Below are 21,293 nucleotides of genomic sequence, written 5' to 3'. Positions count from 1 at the left end.
AACTGACACTTTCCAGTAGCTAGAGTGCCAGGAGGAGAAACTTTGGAGTCAAATGGGCTTTTGTTATGACAAGTTTGCTTTGGAAGGAGGGTTATTGATTTCTTCAAAGAAAATATTGCCCCAGGAATCTAAATTAGATGGGTGGTTAGACCTGCCTTTCACAGTTCCTTCCCTAGCCCATCCCTAACATGCTTAAAATTCTCCACAGCAATTGCTTGTGTTAAAATATTCTAAAGAGTTCCTTTCTCAGTGTAGTGTGAGACAATGTGAAGGAGCCCAGGCATGCAGAAACTGGATTGTTTGTGGAGACCCGTATCTCTAACCTTAGAGATGCATTGTGCTCTGAAGCTCGTGTCCTCCTGGGGTCTCAAGAGCTGATGGACTCAACAAGTCCATCTGACACAGTATCTTCACCAGCCTTCTCCTAAGTGTTTGCTCGCTGTTATTGAATCATTTCTTCTCCCTCCTCCAAAGCATTGTGGCACTCCTGAGGACAGATTTACCAGCTGCCCTGGATTCAAGTTTCACTCCCACTTTTTAATTTCTTATATAAGAGCCTTTAGAATTTGCATGCAACGACACAGAAATTAAGAAAAAAGAAAAGCTTTTGTGACATTCTTAGACTCAGCATAACCTATACCAACAAAAACAGTTGGCAAGAGACTTGACTCAGATAATGAAAAGGCTGTGTACCCTTCCTCATTCCTGTTCATAGTCACTTACTCTCCCACTATTTCTTCCAGTTGCTTATCTGCATACACTGAGCAAACCCAGGAGGCCAGACAGACAGAAAGGCTGCTTTGTAGGGCTTTTTTTTTTACTTTGGGACAATTACCTATTCTTCTGTAAAAATGTTGAAAAAATGTTATAAAAATATTAGAGTCCAGAAAGGTATTTAAACTGCAAGAAGGAATTTCACAATTTCCCCAGTACAACCTCCAATGAAGATATAAATACAATCTCTCTGTTTCCTAGGATTCTGAACAAGTATAGAAACAAGTATAGAAACAAGTATAGAAACATCCCTCCAGGAGTAAGCATACTTTTTTTTTTTCTTGCATTGACATGGCCTGAGGAATACCGTCACAAAATTGTATACAATGTTCAGTGTTAAAAAAAATTCTTCTCTTAGCCATTTTTACCTTCTGAGCTCATTATTCCTTCCCTGCTTCTACTTCTTTCCAAAGTTTTCTGATCTTCCACCTGTTTCTACCTCTTCCTGTAAAGACTTTCCTGCTGAAATATTGTTTGTGTCTTCTAAGCATCTACAAAGTTTATTTCCAAAATGTTATCCTTGACAGACATATAAAGAAGAAAAGCACATGGCCAAGTCAGCTTATAAAGAACGTGAGAGTCTGGTCAGCATACAAGTATGTTTCATCTCAAACCATAACTATATTGTGTAAGCATGTTGTTTAAAAATGGTACATCCTTTACCTACAGAAGGAAATGTCTGTGCTGTCTGTAGCTATAAATGCATACATGTGTGCACTGGAGGTTATTCTTTTTCAGTGGTATTGCTTATTTCATTTGGAGCACTGAGACACCAGGACATGGACTCATGAAGTCCACTAGGAGGGTCCTCAGCTGTACCTCATGTACCTTCTTCATGTAGATAAGATGATTTTCTGGCTTGGATTTTCAAATGTAAGTAGTTTATTGGACCTATCCCACAAGGATACTCCTCTGTAGTGATAAGACAGCCTACCAAAAGAGGAAATAAAGATCAGTAGCCAAAGCAGAACACTGTGAACCTTAAGAATGTTTCACTTGAAGTGGAAGAATGAAGAGTTGGAATATTTCAGATGAAGAGGGTCAAATCAAATAAATTAGAATACGTTAAACAGTAGACCAAGATGCATCAGAAGTTTCATAGAAGGCACAAATTTTTTTATTTTCTATAATGCACGAAAGCCAATTGTATGAAGACTCTTTTCCACAGTTTCATTTGTAGCAATATTTAGAGTTAACCAATAACTAGACCAAACTAAAACTAAAAAAGCTGTTTCCTTCTCCAAAAGCCCAAAACACTAGGCACTTCCTCATGCATTTGGGATATTTATGAGATTTAACATACAATAGTTCATGTTGCAGAATACCTTGTACATAACATGAACATCAAGCCCCAGAAAATCTGCAAAAATCTCCTAATACAAAATGCTTCTCCCAATCATATAACATCATGAACTGAAACTTGTTTTTTACAAAAACCCTGAAATTCCACACAAATGAAGCAAAACAAATCTAAAAAACCCCCGAAAACAAAAGCCCAAATAAACACTGAACTACTAATGCTATTCTAATTCAAGAGAAAGCATTCTCATACCTTTATCCCCAGGTACCAACTGCAATTCCTAGAACACTTTCTGCTGACCCAATTGTCTATCATCCATCGGTAAAATAACTCCCAATCCCTGTAGCCATGGAGAAGTGAGCTTGCATGTGCAAGAACAGCTCCTCCTCTGCTGAAAAACCCACAGCAAAACCAGCACTTTCACTCCACTACAACTGACCTGCTTCAGGTAGTAAAGAAACCCAAGGACAGACGTTCTATATTTTCTTTCTCAGTTCTTTTCTGTCTGCTTTTTGAATATGTAAACTTTCTTTGGTGCAGCACAGGACTTTTGCAATTCAAAAACTTCTCATAGATTTCTGACCTGCTTTCCAGAACCCTTGGACACACCAAGGCAGACAGAAGGCTGAAAAGCTAATTTTTTCAGTTGTCTTTCTCACAGACTTACATCAACACCTTCATGATTTCTTCATTAAGACGGTGTTGAACAGTGAGTGTACATTCTTGCTTTTCTGTGTTATTTCTGTGACTGGTGGGGAAAGCAGAGACATTCATAGGCTCTCAGGGGAATACAGCAGTTAACCATTGCTTCTTCAGAAACTATGTCCAGAGAAGTATAGAATCAAAAACACAAATGTGAAGAGAGAAACAAACAAAGCTTGAGAGCTTTGGGGAAGAGAAGTGATGGAGTGATGATAGGTATGATCAGCTAATAAGTGACATGCTCTGTGTAGCTGTGAGAGAAGTACAAAGAATTTAAAAACAATCAGCACCACTCAGCTCTTGACAGTAAGTGCTTTATCAAGAGTTTATATCAAGGACTTCATGGTAAAATGGCTCATATTAATCTCAACTAATCTCAATCCAGGCCATTGCAATTTAAATATAGTACAATCTAACTGTCCTGTTCTTGGGTTCAGTGGCTTTAGACAGAAACTGATATGGCTGTGCACCACTAATATTACACTCTACAACTGGGCCACATGTACAGAACAGCAAAGCCTAAATAGCACAAGGCCTTAATAACTATACTTACTTAGAAGACTATCTCAAAAAGAAGGTTCAAACAAGCAGCCTGTTTATTACTTTGTTCAGCACCATTTTATAGGCACTCAGTGTTGTGAGCTGTTTCCTGTATATGGTTTCCCCAGCTTTCTAATTGCTATAACTCATCAATAAAAGTCAATTAAAACATAATTGTCTGTTATGTAATCTAGGTGATGCAGCAACTGTCTGAAGACAAACTATTTGCATAGTGTAGTCAAACAGGTTCAGATAAAGGTATTTAGTTATATATCTACGGTTAATCAAGTAAAAGCCAAGATGCAAATACTGCTGGAAAATTATGTACAATATCACCCCAACTTGTAACATACTACTCCTTTTTAAAATACTTTTTTTGGGTTTGGATTTTCCATCCAGGTCTTACTATGCTTCTCTTATGTGCTAGACCGAATATACCTAAGTATACCTTTTTACATCTTTCATTCTCTGTGGCATGAAAAATCTATGGAATGTGACTCTGGTATACCAAATTAGTATTAACAATACAAGTCCAGAAAAGTCTTCAGTACGATTTTCAACTGACCTTCTGAGATGAGACTGATTATAGAAAAGATTTATTATAAATTGAAATGGCATTTATAGTGTCAGCCAAAGTGGAGATGTGTTTTTAGATCCAAAGGCAAAAGGTCTGAAAGTAATAGCATCAATCAAATAAAATACATTCTAATTAAACAGTGACTTTTCTCGTTCAGCAAACTGCATTATTGATACAAGATCGCTTTTGCAAAAAGTCACAAAGCTCAGAACACAACAGCTGGAGCACTCATATAAATTCATTTAAACTACACTGATGTTAAGCTAAGTCCTGACTTTTCACTTATTCCAATTTCTTGAAGAAAATTCTGGGTGCTCTAAAGCTTGTATTTTTTTCAGCTACATCAGATGGACTGATAATATGTGTTACCCTTCTCTAAAAACGCTGCTCTTTCACTAATCCAGCAATGTACTTCAAAGCAGAGAGCGCTAAATTCATATGTGCAGTTTGCACTGGTTATTTTTGATGATACCAACTGATATAACTAATAACCACAGGCAGGAGAAAAACATATCATAAAGTGCAATAGATATTGTGTAAGCAGGAAGGCCCGATTTCTGTTTCACTTTTGCAAAAAAGGTTTTTCCTGGGAGCAAGAGGAATGCAAGGTCTCAAGGAATTGGAAGGGTTTATAAGAAGTCAGATGCAGAAGCCATAGTCGTGGGCGGTGAAAATGAACCAGGTAACCCCTCGAGGCTGGTGAAAATCACACTGCTAAGCACCGTGTAGGGCAGTATTATGAAATCAGGACAGAGTACAGTAAACCCCCAGAAAACGGGTCAGCGGACCTATGATAAGCTTTCTTCATTTACGCTGGGTGGGAGAAGGGCAAGGGGGAAGGGAAAGGGAGAGGACACGTATTAATATGTAACCTCAGACTCACCGATTTTGGCCAAGCTGGCCACAAGTATCCAGAGTGCAATGATATACGGCTCCTTGACGTGATCCCATTTGAAAGAGACTATGGCAAAGCTTTGGTTGCTATTTTTATGGCTTTCCGAACTTCTCTGTCCCAGCGCCGCTGGGAGAGCCATCAGCCCCAGGAGGAGCGCCACTCCAGATACCTGCCTCATCTTCAAGCCACACAACAAAATCCTGCTTCCCCTTCCCGGAGAGATCCCGCCTCTTCGGAGGTCCTTGGGGGCGAGGTCCTTGTCCTTTCGCAGAGACGCGCCCGACGGCTCAGGACGGCGGGACAGCGGCGCGCGCGGCCGGCGGCGGCAGGGTCCCCTCCTGTCCCGTCCCGCACCGCCTGCCCCAGGCGTCGCCTCGCGCGGCGTGGCAAAGGACGGGTCAGGGGCTCCGTGCACAAGCAGATGCTTTGAGCTGGGGTCCCGCTGCTCGCCCGCACCTGTCTTTATCAGGCTGTTCCCGATCGGGCGGAGGCGGAGCCTCCCGCCGCTCCCGCAGAGGCTGCCGTGCGGGGACGGCGATGCCCTGACTGACAGAGCGCCCGGGGGTCGGCGGGCAGCTCCGCTCCGCTCCACTCGGCCGCAGGCTCTGGGCTGTGTCCGTGCTGCCGAGGGCAGCTGGTCAGCGAACAGCAGCGGCCCGGAGCTGCCGGCGCTCGGAGCCGGCGCTGGGACGCTCCCGCGGGCATGTCCTAAGGGAGCCCGGCGTGCGCGCCCATACCGGAGCGGGTGCGCGGGACATCCACCGGTCTCCGTTCGGGCGCTTGGGATGCTTTTGTATCAGCTTCCCTCCCTCAGCCTCACTCTCCCGACAGGCTGTCACAGAGGAAACGCACTCTTTTCCGCTTCTTAGCCTCGAGTCCCTTTCTGAGCTCGATCTAGCTCACCGAGGGCTAGAAGCATGCTTCTCAGACCAGCTTTTCCTTCTGTCCACCAGAGAGCACCTCTTCCCACGGTGCTCGGGGAAAGGACAGCAGCATGCAACATTCGGCTTTCCGCTTAGGTCAGCTTGCAGTTGCTTGTTAAGATGTGCTGTATTAAAAAAGCTATCTGGCTCTTTTTTTTTTTTTTTTTTTTTTTTTAATGCTTACACCGTAAGACCTTTTAGGAGGTTCTACTCTCCCCCTAAAGCCTGTTTTCCTGCTGATAACATTTGCCTGCTATCCTGCGTGGTCCATGACATCACGGGACCATGGTGCTGCAGGCAGACGGACCCATGATAATCATCACCTTGCACCTCATCATCCTTGTCAAAGGACAACAAAGCACCTTGTTCCTGACGGGTAGAGCTGAGGGCGCCCTTCCACACACCTCCACAACGGCAGCAGCAACTCCTCTCCGCTCTTGTGTGCTCCAAAACAATCTGTGTGCAGTCTGCTCCTTCTGTGACTCTCTGTGGAAAAACACTACCTTTTTGTTTTCCTAACATAACAGCTGGTTTTATCAGAGGTAAGAAATGAACAGGACTCCTTTAACGCCTTCAAAATTATTGGAAGACAGAGAAATTATTTTTATTATTTCAATCACTAAGGAGAAAACCTACATACTTTTTCATAGTCATCTGTCCTGCACAGACACTCCATAAATAAATTAGCTAGTTAATTAAATCTATACATTTACATGGAATGTTATTGTCATTATTACCTCAAAGCCAGTGCAGGCCCCAAATTGGACCAACTGTCTTCAAGCAATGAAACATCTTGGGGACTTTCTTTCCTTCTTCATTATTTATGTGAAAGGAAATTATGTGGCAAGTTTTCTAAGTGGGAGCAAATCTGAAGACAGAATTGGCAACTCTTTTTAGAAAGCATGACAGACAGCAAAACATCTCTTTCACATTCAGTAAATGTTGTAGACAAAGACCTGAAGAATTCTTCAGTGTCTAACAACAAATTCTATCTACATTTCTTTATCTTTTTCAGAGCGTGACTTGGGCACCCAAATGTTGTTTGCTCCTAAGTTGTTGTACAAGTGGCTGTAGCCAATGCCTAAGTAACATTTTTGTGGATAGCCAGTTGAGAGAGAAAACTGTAGCTGGAAGTAGGTAGCTGCTGATCGTCTGTGTAACTTGTTGCTGAGCCCCGTGGAGAGTATTAGTTCCTAGTCATTAACATGAATTCTGTTTGCTACTATTAGGAGAACCACAAACTTCAGTAGAGACAAGCTGTCAGCAGTGTTTTTACTGTCACAACTTATTCCAAGTATCTTCATACCACAATTAAACATTTCAGCTGCAGCTAATAAAAGGGCACCAGTGTTCCATCTTATATTCATGATTCTTCCCAAATCTAGTTCCAAAAAATGCTGATTAGAAAAAAATCTTTCTATTGAAAGTGCTGAAGCTAGCCATGTTGTCCAGATGGTTATTATTAAATGTGTCATAGACCAAGATTACCTGCAGCAGAGCTAGAAAAATGAGAAAGCCTTCTCCAGTGGATCTTCTCTAGAGATAAGCAAAGGCTTGGAGGAGCAGCAGTTGAGATCCTGCCTCTGATTGCCTGTAGGCAATGTTCTACCCATGTCAACAGTAACCAAAGTTACATGCCAATTCTGAGTTTGCTGATGGAGGAAACCAGTATTAGGGAAAAAAATTTGTCAGCACCATGTTCTAAAAACAAGGTCTAAAACACTGTTAAAATGCCAACCCTGTATTTCTTTTAAACAACAAGCAGTTAATAGTTAAAAGTGTACTTGTGACTGCTTATGGAATTTTTTAAAGTTGGCAGGGTATCAAATGATTGTAGATATCAGGGAATTGTTGTGTGATTCATAATATTTCAGCAGGACACAGAGAGGACAGAGAAGGGAACTGACAATCATGAATTTCCTATAGGTACACCAATACATGTACAATAAACCAAGAATCCACTGAGTATACATAAGCTCATGTACAAAATATGTACTTGTACAAGAATACATTTGCATATATGTATTTATTATCAGAGTCCATTTTCTTGTATGTTCTTTATGGATGACCTTACATAGTTTCCAATAACCTGACTCTGTATCAGTAACAAAAAACATTGGTTGAGTACTGTGCTTGCAATAAAGATATCATATCACACAACAACTGATACTTCCTGACTTCCAGAAAGATTGCACAAGGAAAATTTCTATTTACTGAAAAAATAGTAGTGTTGTGTCCTGAGCCTTCTTTTCTTTTTTTTTTTTTTTTTTTTTTTTTTTTGGCAAGTGACTGAACTCCAGCATTGTCATTTCTGGAAATATTGTGTACATAATGGCTGAAAGAAAATAATTATTAATATCTTACTATAAGTGTTATACCTTTCACATGACCTGTGTCCTGTACAGATTTTTTCAAAGATTTTTTTTCATTGTCCTGGCAATTTTTTCAAAGCTGAGGTAAAAGACAATTACAGTTAAAAAAATCCCTAAAATTGCATCAGTTTTCTCCAGAAAGCACTCACAGTATTTCAGTTATGCTAATTTAGATGTAGAAGCTACAATTAACTTTTAATATTAGCATTTGCCAAAAATCTGTTTAAGGTGATATGAAATTAAGAAGCACATCCCAGTCAATCTGAGAAATCTCATGAAAGGAAAAATAAATTAATAAATAGCAAATATTTGACAAGTGAAGCATGAAAAATCTCCTGATGCAACATAAACGATCATAAATCACTTATTATCACTACTGCCTTTCCTCAAGAAAATGCACTTTTTAATATTAATGTCTATTAAATGCGTAAGCAGGTTAAGATTTGAATGAATATAGTTCCAGTATATATATTTTTATGCCATAATGCCAACTGTATACAAAGTTAAATAGAACAGTAATTATTGTGAATGGCATTGTACCAATAAAACAATTTGGTGAAAATTAATGCAGATGAATGCAGAACCACACAAATGTGTAGTGAGTTTACTTGATTCAACAGCTGACATTTTGTCAACCACTCTCCAAGTGAAATGAGTGCCACTGTGAAGTTTATGCTGCAAGGAGCTGGTAAAATACCGCTGGACTAAGTGATGTTGCAGAGCACCATGTTACAACATTATAAATATGAACCTCTGAAATTACATTAGAAAGTATATTAATTCAGCCCACACACATTACTACCAGTTAAGGTGAATAAGATGAAGACTAGGGTGAGAATGAATTAATCAGACAGGCAGTTGGAAATAGATTGGCTGGGAAGTAGGGTGGAAGAGGAAATTAGCTGAATTCTTCATGACTCTTTTCTTGCTTAAGGATAGCAAGTGAAGGGGATTCTTACCAGAACCTTCATTTTTAGTCTCAAACATTTTTGAAACTGGAAGATATTTTAGGCAGATTGTGAGATTTGTGTGTGTGTGTGTGTGTGTTATTGTTATTACTGTTTTTAATGAACCCCCACATTTATATTAGATTAGAAGCTAATCTAGTAGGAGTGGGACAGTACGAATGACAAACTGACACAGCCTAGGACCTTCACTAAGGAGAGTCCTCTCCATAAGGCATTATATCTGTGTGAGCTTTCAGTGACATGTACAGTGAAAAGGGAATGGGACAGAAAAAGAATTTCTTACATATCACCAGACACCTGATACTTTTCATCATCTATGTTCAGGAAAAAAACTCCAAGTATTTTTATAAAATGCCGTGTGTATTAAAAGTACTCTTTATTTCAGTTCCAATTTCAAAGAAAATTCTTCTATTTTTTATGAGGAGTCTTCTAGGCTTGCTATTAGTCAAATATGGCCACAGAGATTTCCACCTGTGACAATCTGCATCTTCTACACCTTCTGTCTCGTATTCACCTCATTCCCATGTTACTGGCATCCCACTTGTATTTCTCGGTTCTTTGTTCTCCATGTCTCTGCTGTCTTTCCTTTTCATGCATACCTTCTGTCAACACTCACCAAAAATCCCTAATAGTGAGATCTAAGGAACACTCAAAATGCAATTTGTGTATGATGTTTCAGCCCAATACTTAAGATATGATTCTCTCTCTATCCATTCCAATTCAGCTTTATCATTTTTCACCACATATACTCCTTCTGGGTACTCACACCAACCTGACCAACACAAATGTTTATACTAGACACAAGACACAAGTGATTGCTCTGACCATAATGAGATTGTATTTGCTGATCTTTAAAAACCTTCATTCTGTTTTATGCTAAAAAACCTGGGGGAAGACTGGGACAGAAATGATATCCACAGATTTCAGAGATCCAGTGGGGGGAAAAGGAAAATAAAGGTGTATCTCAGCATTGTTTCTATGTATAGGTATTTAGCTTCTTGTAGCTTAACCTGAGAGGAAAAACAAAACAGATTAATTTCTTAGGAAAACTAGAAAGACTCTTAAATAACAAAGGCAGCTAAGTAGATAATTTCAGCAGGATAATTTTACACTTCTTTCTTATGTTTATAAGTAGGCTCTGATGTTTCTTGGTCTTAATTTTTGGCTGATCTACAGAGAGGGAATCTTTCCTTTTCTTGATTCTCCATATTCCATGCCTCTGTGAAATCCATCATTCATGCTTCCCCTGCCTAGCTAAAAGTGTGCATGTTGATGTGAAAAAGTTCAGCTGATTTCATTTCACCTAAAGCTGTTCCAGATTCAATACATCATCCCCAGTGCTCCTGTTTCGGCAGGCACATAGATTGATTGCTCAACATCACCTGTGACACCTGCAGGTGGAGACACCCGCAGGTGGAGACACCCTGCCAGAGTGTCCTGCTGTCCCTGCCCTCCATGAATTACATGCTGAGATCTACTCATCTGGCAGCAGCCCCTGCCCTGCAGTCATTCATGCTTGTTTCAACTGCTAGGCCGTGGGGTGGGCGTATAGGCAGTTTAACCAGTATGTGAAAACCAGCCACATGAATAAACTTACCTCCTTCTTGCAATCCAAAGCTAATTCCAGCAGAAGGTGGTCTGCCTGGGCTTGAGGGCACTCAGTAACCTGTGAGGACAGGGCTTCCTTAAGCATCTTGGATCTGATGATAGTTTAAAGCTATTCCTACCTTTAGTATGCTTCCCAATGTCAAAATGCCAAACCTAAGCCTCCCCTCTTTCAATGTACATAAAGGAATTTTCCTCTAAAATATTTCTAAATCTCAAGGCAGTTGAGATTTTGTAAGTGAAAAATTTAATGTTTTTTCTTTATCTAAATTATGGTAAATGGAAAAGTGAACCTTGGCTGAGGAGCGGCAATAATCTTGTAACAATTAGCAATTCCTTTGAACTTAAATCACATAGACGGAAGAGTCAAATAACTAAATTAATTACGATGCCAAAACCGCGCCCCCCCCCCCAAACTGCCAACACAATTTATGGCTTAAGGTATTGATTATGGCAATTTTATCAATAAAAAAGACATAAATGGCAGGCGGTACTACTTTGTTGTTGACATGGTCTTTAAAACCTGTTGCTATTTAAACCTGTTACTACTATTAGATGTTGTGCAGATTTTTGTTAGTTCGTTCCAGTTTACTAAAATCCAAACATTTAAGTGGAACATACATATTTTTATGAATCTTTCCTTTGGAAGTTTTCACATGATCAGAATGGTATTCCTGGCTAAAATCACAGAGAAAGGAGAAACTTCAGAACTAACATCAAGAATCTGCCTAGTTTAGTTCAAAGACATAACCCTGAATTTCATGTATTTCAAGTGAATGTCCTGATGATGACTCAAAAGATTTTAACATGGTTCTAATTTTATTTTATTCTGCACCAAAGCAAAAGGAATTGCTAAAACTTCAATTTTTGAGGGAATAAAAAAAAGAAAGATAACAACTTTTCCTCCAGTTTGGGTTATTAAAAACAGTTATTATATTATTACATGACTCTTCACTAAAAGTTACAATCAATTTGGAGAAGTTTGCAGGTGTTATTTCAAATATCAGTTTAGAAGGAATGCTGTACTTTTGCAGTCCACTGGGCAATAGTGGAGCAGAATGAGAAGAGACACTCTGTCGCTACTGGTGTAAAAAGTGACAGAGATTCTTTTAAGTCGAAGGGCACTCCATTTTGAGTTGAGTGAATCTGAACTGGATTGCTGCTTATCTAACTGAAGTTCCAAAGGCCACAAGGTGCAGAGTATACATAGCATGCACTTCCACATTACCAAAATAGCAGCCATAAACTAACTAACTAAGGTCAGTAAATGGGTAAGTAAACAAACAGGAAGAGGGATGCTGTCCAAATATGCAAAATAATTTGACACTATTATATTTCATAATTAACTACATCACTCTGCTATGACAATTTTTTTGGCATCTGGAAGCCTTGATTAGATATATTATTAGTGAATTTTCAAGAATACTATTTAGAATCAAAACATGATAACTTTAAAGTGAAAACAAGAAAGGAAATTATGAAAATGTTACTCTCATGAAACTGCACAAAAAAATTAGGCAGTGGATCCAGGCTTTGTCAGACTAATGTATTTTAAACGGCTGTTTTCTACAAAGTCTCACTATTGGAAATACAAAAAAAAAAAAAAAAAAAGCTGAACAGTTGCAGAGAAGAAGTATTAATTTAATCTCCTACATGAAAATAAGAAACCACGTAGTAAAAGCATACTTTGGGAAACCTTTCTAAATTTTAACTGTTGTACCACCTTGTTGACTCTGTTTGACATGATGACACAGGCATGCATCCAGTTTTGGATGGAAACTTTGTTCCTGGGACTAATAATTCAATCCTATCACTTGGCCCCTGGGTGCACATTCTTACAGTTTTCCTTCTACTTCCTTTTTGGACCTTTTGATAAGCCATTTCTCACTGCAGTGCTGAAGTGAGGTGACACTAAAATTAGAGGTAATTGTTCTGAAAGGCCCTCACTAGCTTTATCTTGGCTCAGGACATCATCAAGTTTTATGGACTGTACTCTCATCTTAAAATGTCAAAAGAAAGCCCACAGAAACTCAGGTAATACTGAAGAGAGATACATGATGATGCTATGAAGAGAGATACGGGATGAGACTATGAGGACTGCCCTGGTCACTAAATCCAGTCTCCTGGGACTACAGGCACCACGTCGCATATTTCCTGCGTACATTTGCCACACATTGTCTTGAAAATCTTATCTCAAATAATTTCTGCTGGTTAAGCATATTCATATAATTTCTAGCATAAACTTAGTCAGAAAGTTCATAAGTTATTTATTCTTTTATATTGTCCTTTAGCACTGTTTCTTCTTCTGTCATTTTTTACCCTTTAAAAGGGTAAAATAAACTTGAAAAGAAGTATTATTTAATCCTTCTTGAACAGAGCCAACCAGGACACACACAAATGAAGTTTTGCTAAGCTTTGTAGGCTGGCAGTAATACTTCCTCATCATAAAAATATGGCCTGAAGCACAAGTGAATGGTATTTGTTTTCAATGGCTACATCCCAGAACTTATCACAATGCTCACCTTGAAATCCAGCAATACAGGCAAGTCCTACGCTTTTCCATGGATTCCAATGAATGAACCTATAGCTAGCTGATTATTGTATTGCTATTGCATATCTTTCTTTTTAATACATTAAAATTACTTGAGTCCTCAGTATCACCATGTCTTTTCAATACAGTCTTCCTCTATATGGATGGTGACTCCAAACTTTGCATTATCAGCAATCAGTTGTGGATGTCAAAAGCACTAATGAAAATATGAAACAAGATGGGCTGCAAATTGTAGGGTTGAGGGATTCCCCTTTGGGCCTTCTTCCAGCTTGATTCTCCTTCTGCTTTTTTAATAGTTGTTGTCCCCACAGATCCTTGCAGTCTATAAAACATACCTTAGCACCTTGACAAGACGAACACTGAGAATGTGGTGTATCTCCATCAAGCTAAGGTAAATATTGATAAGTCCTAAGCATATTCTCTGCAAGAGTGGGAAACCAGGATCACACTGGGCATCAACAAAATTCTACTTTTCCCTGTGCCTCTTGTCTCATAACTGTCTCTTAATTTTTCCTTCTCTCAATCCTAGAGCTCTTAAGTGTCTATCAAAGCAAGCATCAAACATTATTTTAGTGATCCAGATAAATTTATAGACTTACTGTTCTTGATATTAATACGAATATTAAGACAGAGTAGGAAACAGTGCATAATTAAACTTTTCATTTTTACTTCTGCTGATTTATGTTTCACTTAACTTTTACTGTGAAAAGAGGAATCACTGAGAAGTGCAGCTAATGTCCCTTACTGAGATTCAGTAAAACAATTTAAAAATATTTGAAACTGTGATCTCAATATTCTATGCACTTTACTTGTTTCTCCTCTTAAAAAAAATTAAAATTTCTTTAATCTATTTTTACGTGCCCAGTTTTACCTTCTATTTTTAACTACTTGTTTGAGAGAGGCAAAGAGACAGGGAGAATGCCACTTCAACAGTGCAGCATTTTGTATCTGAGGAAATCACACAAGCAACAAGTTTTTACTTCCCTATTGCCTTGTACAACAACTATGACAGTCCATCTATTAGGTCAGGCAATAAATCTGGGTTTATTCTACATCAGTTTGCATCACCTTGCATCATCATATTCTGTCCCACTAACCTTGTAACAACAATCCTTATCCCACTCCTCCATGTCAGAGCAGGGGTGAAAATAACCACGGCCATGTTGAGGCAACAAGTACCTTCTAAAGCAATCAAGTAAGAAAGCTCAGCATCTTTAATGCACTATAAACTGTTGTCCCATATAGATGCAAATATCAGCTGCATATTAAAATTCTCACTCTTCAGCTAAATCTCTTTGAAACCTCAAGGATGACATATTTGTTAATCAAAGGACACTACTTGAATTACTGGCCCTACATGCACAGACACCTCAAATTGCTAGGAGAAATGATGATGCCCCAATTTGTACGTTGTGCTCCTTTGGAAGAGTCCTTATTTACAACCTTAGTGGCATTGAAAAGAAGACATCAATATGTAAGTACTGTAAGATAAAAACATATCTCTCTTCTACATCAAAGCTTATGTGTTAATTAATTTGGATTAATTACTAGTTACAAAACATAGTACATAAGAGCACTGCATCCTTGGCTACTATAGGCTGGTCACCAAATCTAAGGATGAATGAAAGTTCTTGTAATATCATCTCTTTATTTATTTTGGTATATACAGTCTTTAGATAAGACTGAATACTCTGGATTATCCATGGTGGTAGATCTGCGAGAAATATTAGTAAACATCTCTGTTTCTCATTTTTCTCTTGAACAAATGTGTTTTCTTTCTCTCACATAATAAATTATGGTAGATTAAATTTTGCTATCTTTATATGTAAATAGGTTTATCATAATTTAGCTGATGTTATTAATATGGGGCACTATTCCTAAAATCATATTTGCTTTTCAGTTATATGAATGGAAGTATGCTTACAATGATTTGTAGGCTGTGAGAGAGAGGAAAGAAGTAGAGGCCCAAATGTATTTCAGCAGAAGTATGCAATTAAAATTCTTTTAATATTCTCTAGACTACAAGCTAAAGAGAAAGAAGTAAATCCCAGTCAACTACTATCAAAGCACCTTCAAAACCTGCTGGTTGCTCAAAATTGTACTAGGAATTGGAAAACAATGTTCAAACAAAACTCCAGGAATAAACACACAGTTTTCTTCCAACAAGAAATACCAGGCACATAATTATCCCACTCTTGAACTCCAACTTACTAAGCAACAGGTACTTACCACTGTAAGAGAACTAGGTGACTGGTTTGAATCAGGGTGACCTTTCTTATATTCTTATGTTCGTATCTCATTTAGCTCTAGCAGTGGTGCTTATCAGTAACATTTAACATGAAGCTTCATGACCTAGAAAATAATCTAACGAAAGAAAAAGAAGCTCATTACTGGGGAGGTTTCTCATTACTGGGGAGGTTTCTGAAAGGTCAGAAAGTTGCTGTAATTGAAAGCAGTATTCTATGAGCAATACAGTTTTAAAAAATTTAAATCATCAGTAGATTATATTCAAAATATAGACAATATTTTGAATGATAAAACTTTAAGCAAGATGAATTTTTAATAAAAATAAGATACATTAAAGCCCAGAGAGTTGTAAAAAAAATTTAAAAGATAGAATTTATATTTACAGACCAGAGCATTCAGTGATTTTATTATTTACTTGAAATAATATGACTCATGCCTACAAGAACTGACTAACCTCTTTGCCGCTCTTACCTCTATTTATTAGGATCGTAGTTACGGACTGAGTGATTTTTTCCTGTTCATGAGATTTGAGTTTATTATTCTTCAATTTCACAGAATATTTCCTTGTTCCTGTTATTGATAGGAAGAACAAAAGATTCCGCTGTCTTGTTTCCTGTGTTATTCTACCATGTGTCTTTAGCATATACACTCTTAATTGCTTTTCTCCTAAACCATATAATGCTTTGAACCTTTTCTTGAGATGCAAGTATTTTTTGCCATGTTTCACAGATTCTTCAGTGTGGCTTCATTCTGAATTATTACATCAATATTTTGTAGTGGGATACAATTTAATTTAACCTTATATACCTCACTAAAGTTAGGACCATACTCACTTCAGCATTCCCTAATCAATGGAAAGACACAGACAGTCCACATGGAAACTCAGGATATTCCAAAATAAAAATTAACTCCTTTCTGGAGATGCCTCTTAATGTTAAAAGTAGGGTTAAATGGTCTATTTTCATAATTCAGCTATCTCAATAATACTCTTATTACGTGACAAGAATGTGGACTGAAGTGAAAGATAGAGAACAAAATATTCCAAATAAGATTGTAATTTCTCTTTTTATTCTCGTTTTCTTATTTTTTAATATAATTCTAATTTCTGTTACATGCTTGCCAGGGTTGTTTCGTTTGTTGGTTTGGGGGGTGTTTTTGAGTTACCAAGAAATGATTACATAAAACCTGTCCAGAAGATGATAAGATTTACTTCAGAATTTTCTGAGTGGTTCCTCACAGTTATGTCTTTCCCTGACTAGTCTCTGTAACATAATGTCACTTGGATAATTTAAAGTGTATTAAATTGGAAGTTACTACACTTTAAGTATATTTGAACTTGAAGCATCTTTAACCAAGGAGTGATTGTTTTCAATAGCCTTAATTTCTACTGTTTCAAAAGTTCTTAATTAATTGCTACAAAGAAAACCATATCAGTTGAAAACTTGAAATAGAAGGCAGTATTTGTAAAGCTAAAATCTCTTTGCATTTTCATAGTTATATAAAAATTACTTGTATTTTCTTTTGAACTGATGAGAGTATGATCCTATTTTAGATCAAATAAGACATTGCTTTAGTTTGCAAACTAAACCGTAGTCCTCAGTAAACTCAAATTTTGGCAATGTAACAAGTGCAACAACAACAAAGCCACTTCTACTTGTTGTTCTTCCTTGCAGCTTTGAGTAACTTCCCATATATCAAACACAAAGCCTAATATAATCTTGGTCATTCTTCTCCCTCTTGGGGGTCTTTGTAAATAGTATTGCTTTAGGAAATTGAATACAGTAACTACCCCACCAAAGATATCACAGAGGAGTGGGAAATACACACTAAGCAAAAAGATCTGTTTACCTGTAGGACTTCTTTTTCCTCCTACATGTTATCCCTTTGAAGCTATATTGTTACCTAGCATATTTGAAATGTTTTAGCAGAAACTGAAAGCTCCCAATCAAAAGAAAATTGAGACTTTATTGTTATGACATTTACTCAAAAAAGTGCTTTATTGCACTTAATTTTATACTGTGTATATATACACACACATATATTCCATCATGACCATTAAAATACTTTTTCTAGAAAATACATTTGAAAGCAGATTGATAGCTCATGGCAGGAAAGCAAATTCTGCACTTGGGACTCTGTGAAGACAGACAGCAGTATTTTTGCTTGTAGCCTTTGGCAGTCTTTTGCTTGGGATCATAAATGCATCTGGAAATTAGGGCTTTTCTCTAACGGTTACCTTTGAAAATGTTCCAGTATTATGCCACTGGATATAGTAGAAAATGAAGTTTTCCTGTTATTGATTGTAATACACAGGAAAATAAATGAAATGTCACTGATCAATAGGAATAGTAATGTTTGGAAAACAATCTTCTGTTATATTAATTCCAAATGTTGATGCCCCAACATATATCACATAATTCTCACAATTTATGCTAGGCCTCTAATTAAGTAAACTTATTATTCTGGTACAGTACTATGTGAAGAAATAATTGAGCTAAGATTTAGCGTAATACAGAATAACTTATTTTCAAAATGTTGCTGCCCAGACTATTAAAACAGTCCATTCTGAAGCAGGTTGAAGAACAAGGATTTGTCAAGTTCCTTCAAAAGCAGAGTTTGCTTACTCTTGTTTCATTTGGCTGGAAAAGGTCTGACATTCTCTTCAGTTACTTGTATTCCCAGAACCTGAAGCTGTAAGAAAATGCCTCCGGTGCCTTGCAGCTGCTCAAAGAATTTAAAGTTCAGCAACAAATTAATAACCAGAACTGACAGGAACAACAATTTCTCTGCGCAACCTGTGTGTGTATCAAAACCTGTCCTCAGGGTAGACCCCATCTGCGGACTGCCCAGAAGCCTCAGACCCACGAAACCTACACTAATACTTCATGATCCTCAGAGTGCAGAGGGACCTTCAGTGCCCAAGGAAAAAAAGCCAACTGATGGTCTTCATCAAGAAATCAATACTTTCTGACAAATTTTTGTTTCACTGTAAAGTTTGTTACTAATTGTAGCATAAAGAGGATTTACCATTGAGTGAGAAGTGTCTATGAAACTTCCTCAAGAGATCCCAGGAAAAGAGAACACTGTATGTTCCTCTCTGCTAAGGAAAGTTGAGGTGTAAGCTTATTCTTTTGCACCTCCTCACACACTGAAAAACCACAGCACATCACCTATGAATAGTGAGATATCTCTATGAGATAGGGATGCAGAAATGATCACAGTATCATAATTTAACAATTCAATAACTATAGTACAAAATAAGAAGTAAGAACTTTGCTGGCATTTCAGGTTTTGGCAGCCTGGATATATGGGACTAACTGAATATAATTATTCTCACTTTCATACATGCCAGATTTTAGAGTAGTTCTTAGCATGAATGGCCCCAGCTTTTGCTGTCAAGATGTAGTCACAGAATACTCATTTACAAAACTTCTAAGAGTGAGAGGAGATACAAATGAGAGAAAGTCAGAAATCTGGTTTTCAGGTATTAAGGGAAGGTACAGTATAAGCAGTGTGAGTAGTGAAGAAAATTGGAAAACCTGAGATGAAAAACAGGGACAGAATGAACAAAGAGCAAAAGAAAAACACTTGCTTGGGACAGCAGGAAAATGGCCTGAAATAGGAAGAGGTGTGTGTGGTGGCCTAGGGACCATTGTTCTGGCACACACTTCATGTCTTGATGACTGCCCATAATTTGATCTCACTGGGAAGCAGCTTTACACCGATTCTTGTACATGGAATAGCTCTCTAGCCTCTCAGTAGGTCATTTATGGTAAGTTCTGCAATGCTAGAGACTGAAGCTGAGAACAGAGGCAGATACAACAGGCAGAAATGGTTTTTGCCATTCCCTTCCTTTAGCTGTAAGATTTGTGATACTGTTGTCCAGTTATTACAGCTGAAGGAGCATATCACATTATCAGACTTCAATGGGGAGAGAACAAAAGAAATCTCTTTCTTTTGGTTGATTTTTACTTTCTTTACTTTTTTTCTTTTACTTTATTTGTCATTAATATAAATGAGGAGGTGAATATCTTGGCAGATTTGATGAATCCTGCTACCCATGCAAACTCTCTTCAAACCCAATAAATCATACTTCCTCTTAAAGATGCAAGCAGGATTCAGTAATCCAAAACTAGTCTTCTACTAGGAAAAGTTGTATAGGACTTCTGATATTCTACAGGAAGAAAAGTCTTCTTCAAAAGTCAATACATACATATTTGATTCTTTCCTTTTTATATTAATTTGAGCTTACTGTAACTTCATTATTTTCAAGAGGGTGGATCAACATGCTGTTTTATGCTTCACTTTGCACTACACAAGTAGGCTTTGCTGACTGTTTCTTCTACAGCCGTGGTTCTTATCTGAAGTAGCTCAGGAGCCCATTAAGAGCAGCTGTTAACAAAAGCAAGATAGTTCAGCCATCCCATTCACACACATTGTATTTTGTGAATGGTTTACTTGCATTTGGGATTTCTCAGCTGGTTTACTCATAGCCATGAGAACACATCTTTAGCAAGCATTGTTGTTTAAACTCCTTTTAGCTGCCACTCCCAGAATAGTTCAAATTGCATATCTGAGTACCACAGCTATCCAACAATCTGGTCTTGTCAGGTAGACATTTTTTGGACGGAAAGAATTACCTGAGTAAACAATTTCTAGACAAGAACAAAACAAAACAAAAAAAAGAGGACAGCATCAATTATAAAGGAACCAAGACAATTAAAAGATTAATTTTGTATTGTTATTATTATTAATTGTAAAACTGAAAAATGAAATCACAAAAATAACATTAGAAAATTAAAATTAACCTTTCTTCTACTACTCACTGATCAAATAAAAAGGGGTCTTACAGCATAAAAATACCAAGTACAGATATTTGCTGGTCAGTGTTCACCCATCCATTTGAGTCTAATGGTTTTTCTTTTTAAAACTAGCTTAAATTTCCTTAGGCAAAGCCTGCACTTCGGTTTTGTTTTTCCTGATGCAAACTTTGTTGCTCCTAAGACTCCTCCTATTCAACCGACATCTCCTATTCATCATAGTCAAGTCAGAATTTTGAAAAATAGCAGTAGATAAAGCAATTACTGTCACTGAAGAAAGACAGGAGGGTACATGGTCTGCTATAAGACAAATGAAATTGCACTAAGAACCACTCACTTAAACCTTTTTCAGTGGTAATGTTTCCCACCTGTTGCTGTAACAGATTAAGAGCTCAAATAACCACAATCTAAGTCAATCTATCTTTTAAAACAACTTTACATGTATATTATGGAAATATTCTCACTAGACTGAGATTTTGAGTGAATTACTTCAAATCAAGTCTTTTGGCTCCAATAAACCTAGACAAATAAAAGCACTTTGATGTTGGTACTCATGTACACTCAAACCTTTACTTAAAAGTAATGTGTAAAAGTGTCCTGACATATTGTAGGTGTGCTGGGAGAATCTGCAACTGAGGAGGAGAAACTTTTTCTCTAACTGCAGAACAAAGAGATACTGACAAGTGCTTTTACATTTGCAAAAAGAAAAATGAAAAACATGGTTACTGTCAGAGAGACAAGCCACACAGCTGCTTGCTTTAGAACACCATTTAACACCAGTACAGTACTGACATAAATAGGCAGGAGATCTTTCTCCTTTTCAATGCCTTTATTAAAGAGATTCAGCTCAGGTGGGGAGAGATGGACGGGTCGCGCCCACGCCGCCGCTGTCCCCAAGAGTGGCACGGAGGAGGAGAGTGATGCAGCTCTGTCCGCTGGTCTGCAGGCAGAGCTGGGGACTGCGTCCTCACGGGAGATTCGCAGATTCCCACTTTTCAGTCCAACGCTCCGGGTCCCCT

The 21,293-nt window shown here is 37.9% G+C and overlaps 1 protein-coding gene across 1 annotated transcript in view; it reads right to left on the bottom strand.

Moving 5' to 3' along the window:
• Positions 1-4,966, bottom strand: part of SLC9A3 (solute carrier family 9 member A3) — a 49,554-nt gene extending 44,588 nt beyond the window's left edge. Inside the window, exon 1 of the mRNA XM_041405184.1 lies at positions 4,777-4,966. Coding sequence (XP_041261118.1) covers positions 4,777-4,966 — 190 coding nt within the window. The remainder of the gene's footprint in view (positions 1-4,776) is intronic.
• Positions 4,967-21,293: the final 16,327 nt, after the last annotated feature.

This window comes from Onychostruthus taczanowskii, unplaced genomic scaffold (genome assembly GCF_017590055.1).
Source record: "Onychostruthus taczanowskii isolate IOZ18803 unplaced genomic scaffold, ASM1759005v1 scaffold222, whole genome shotgun sequence".
NCBI classification, from domain to species: Eukaryota; Metazoa; Chordata; class Aves; order Passeriformes; family Passeridae; genus Onychostruthus; species Onychostruthus taczanowskii.
This window is presented reverse-complemented; position numbering and strand designations above follow the sequence as displayed.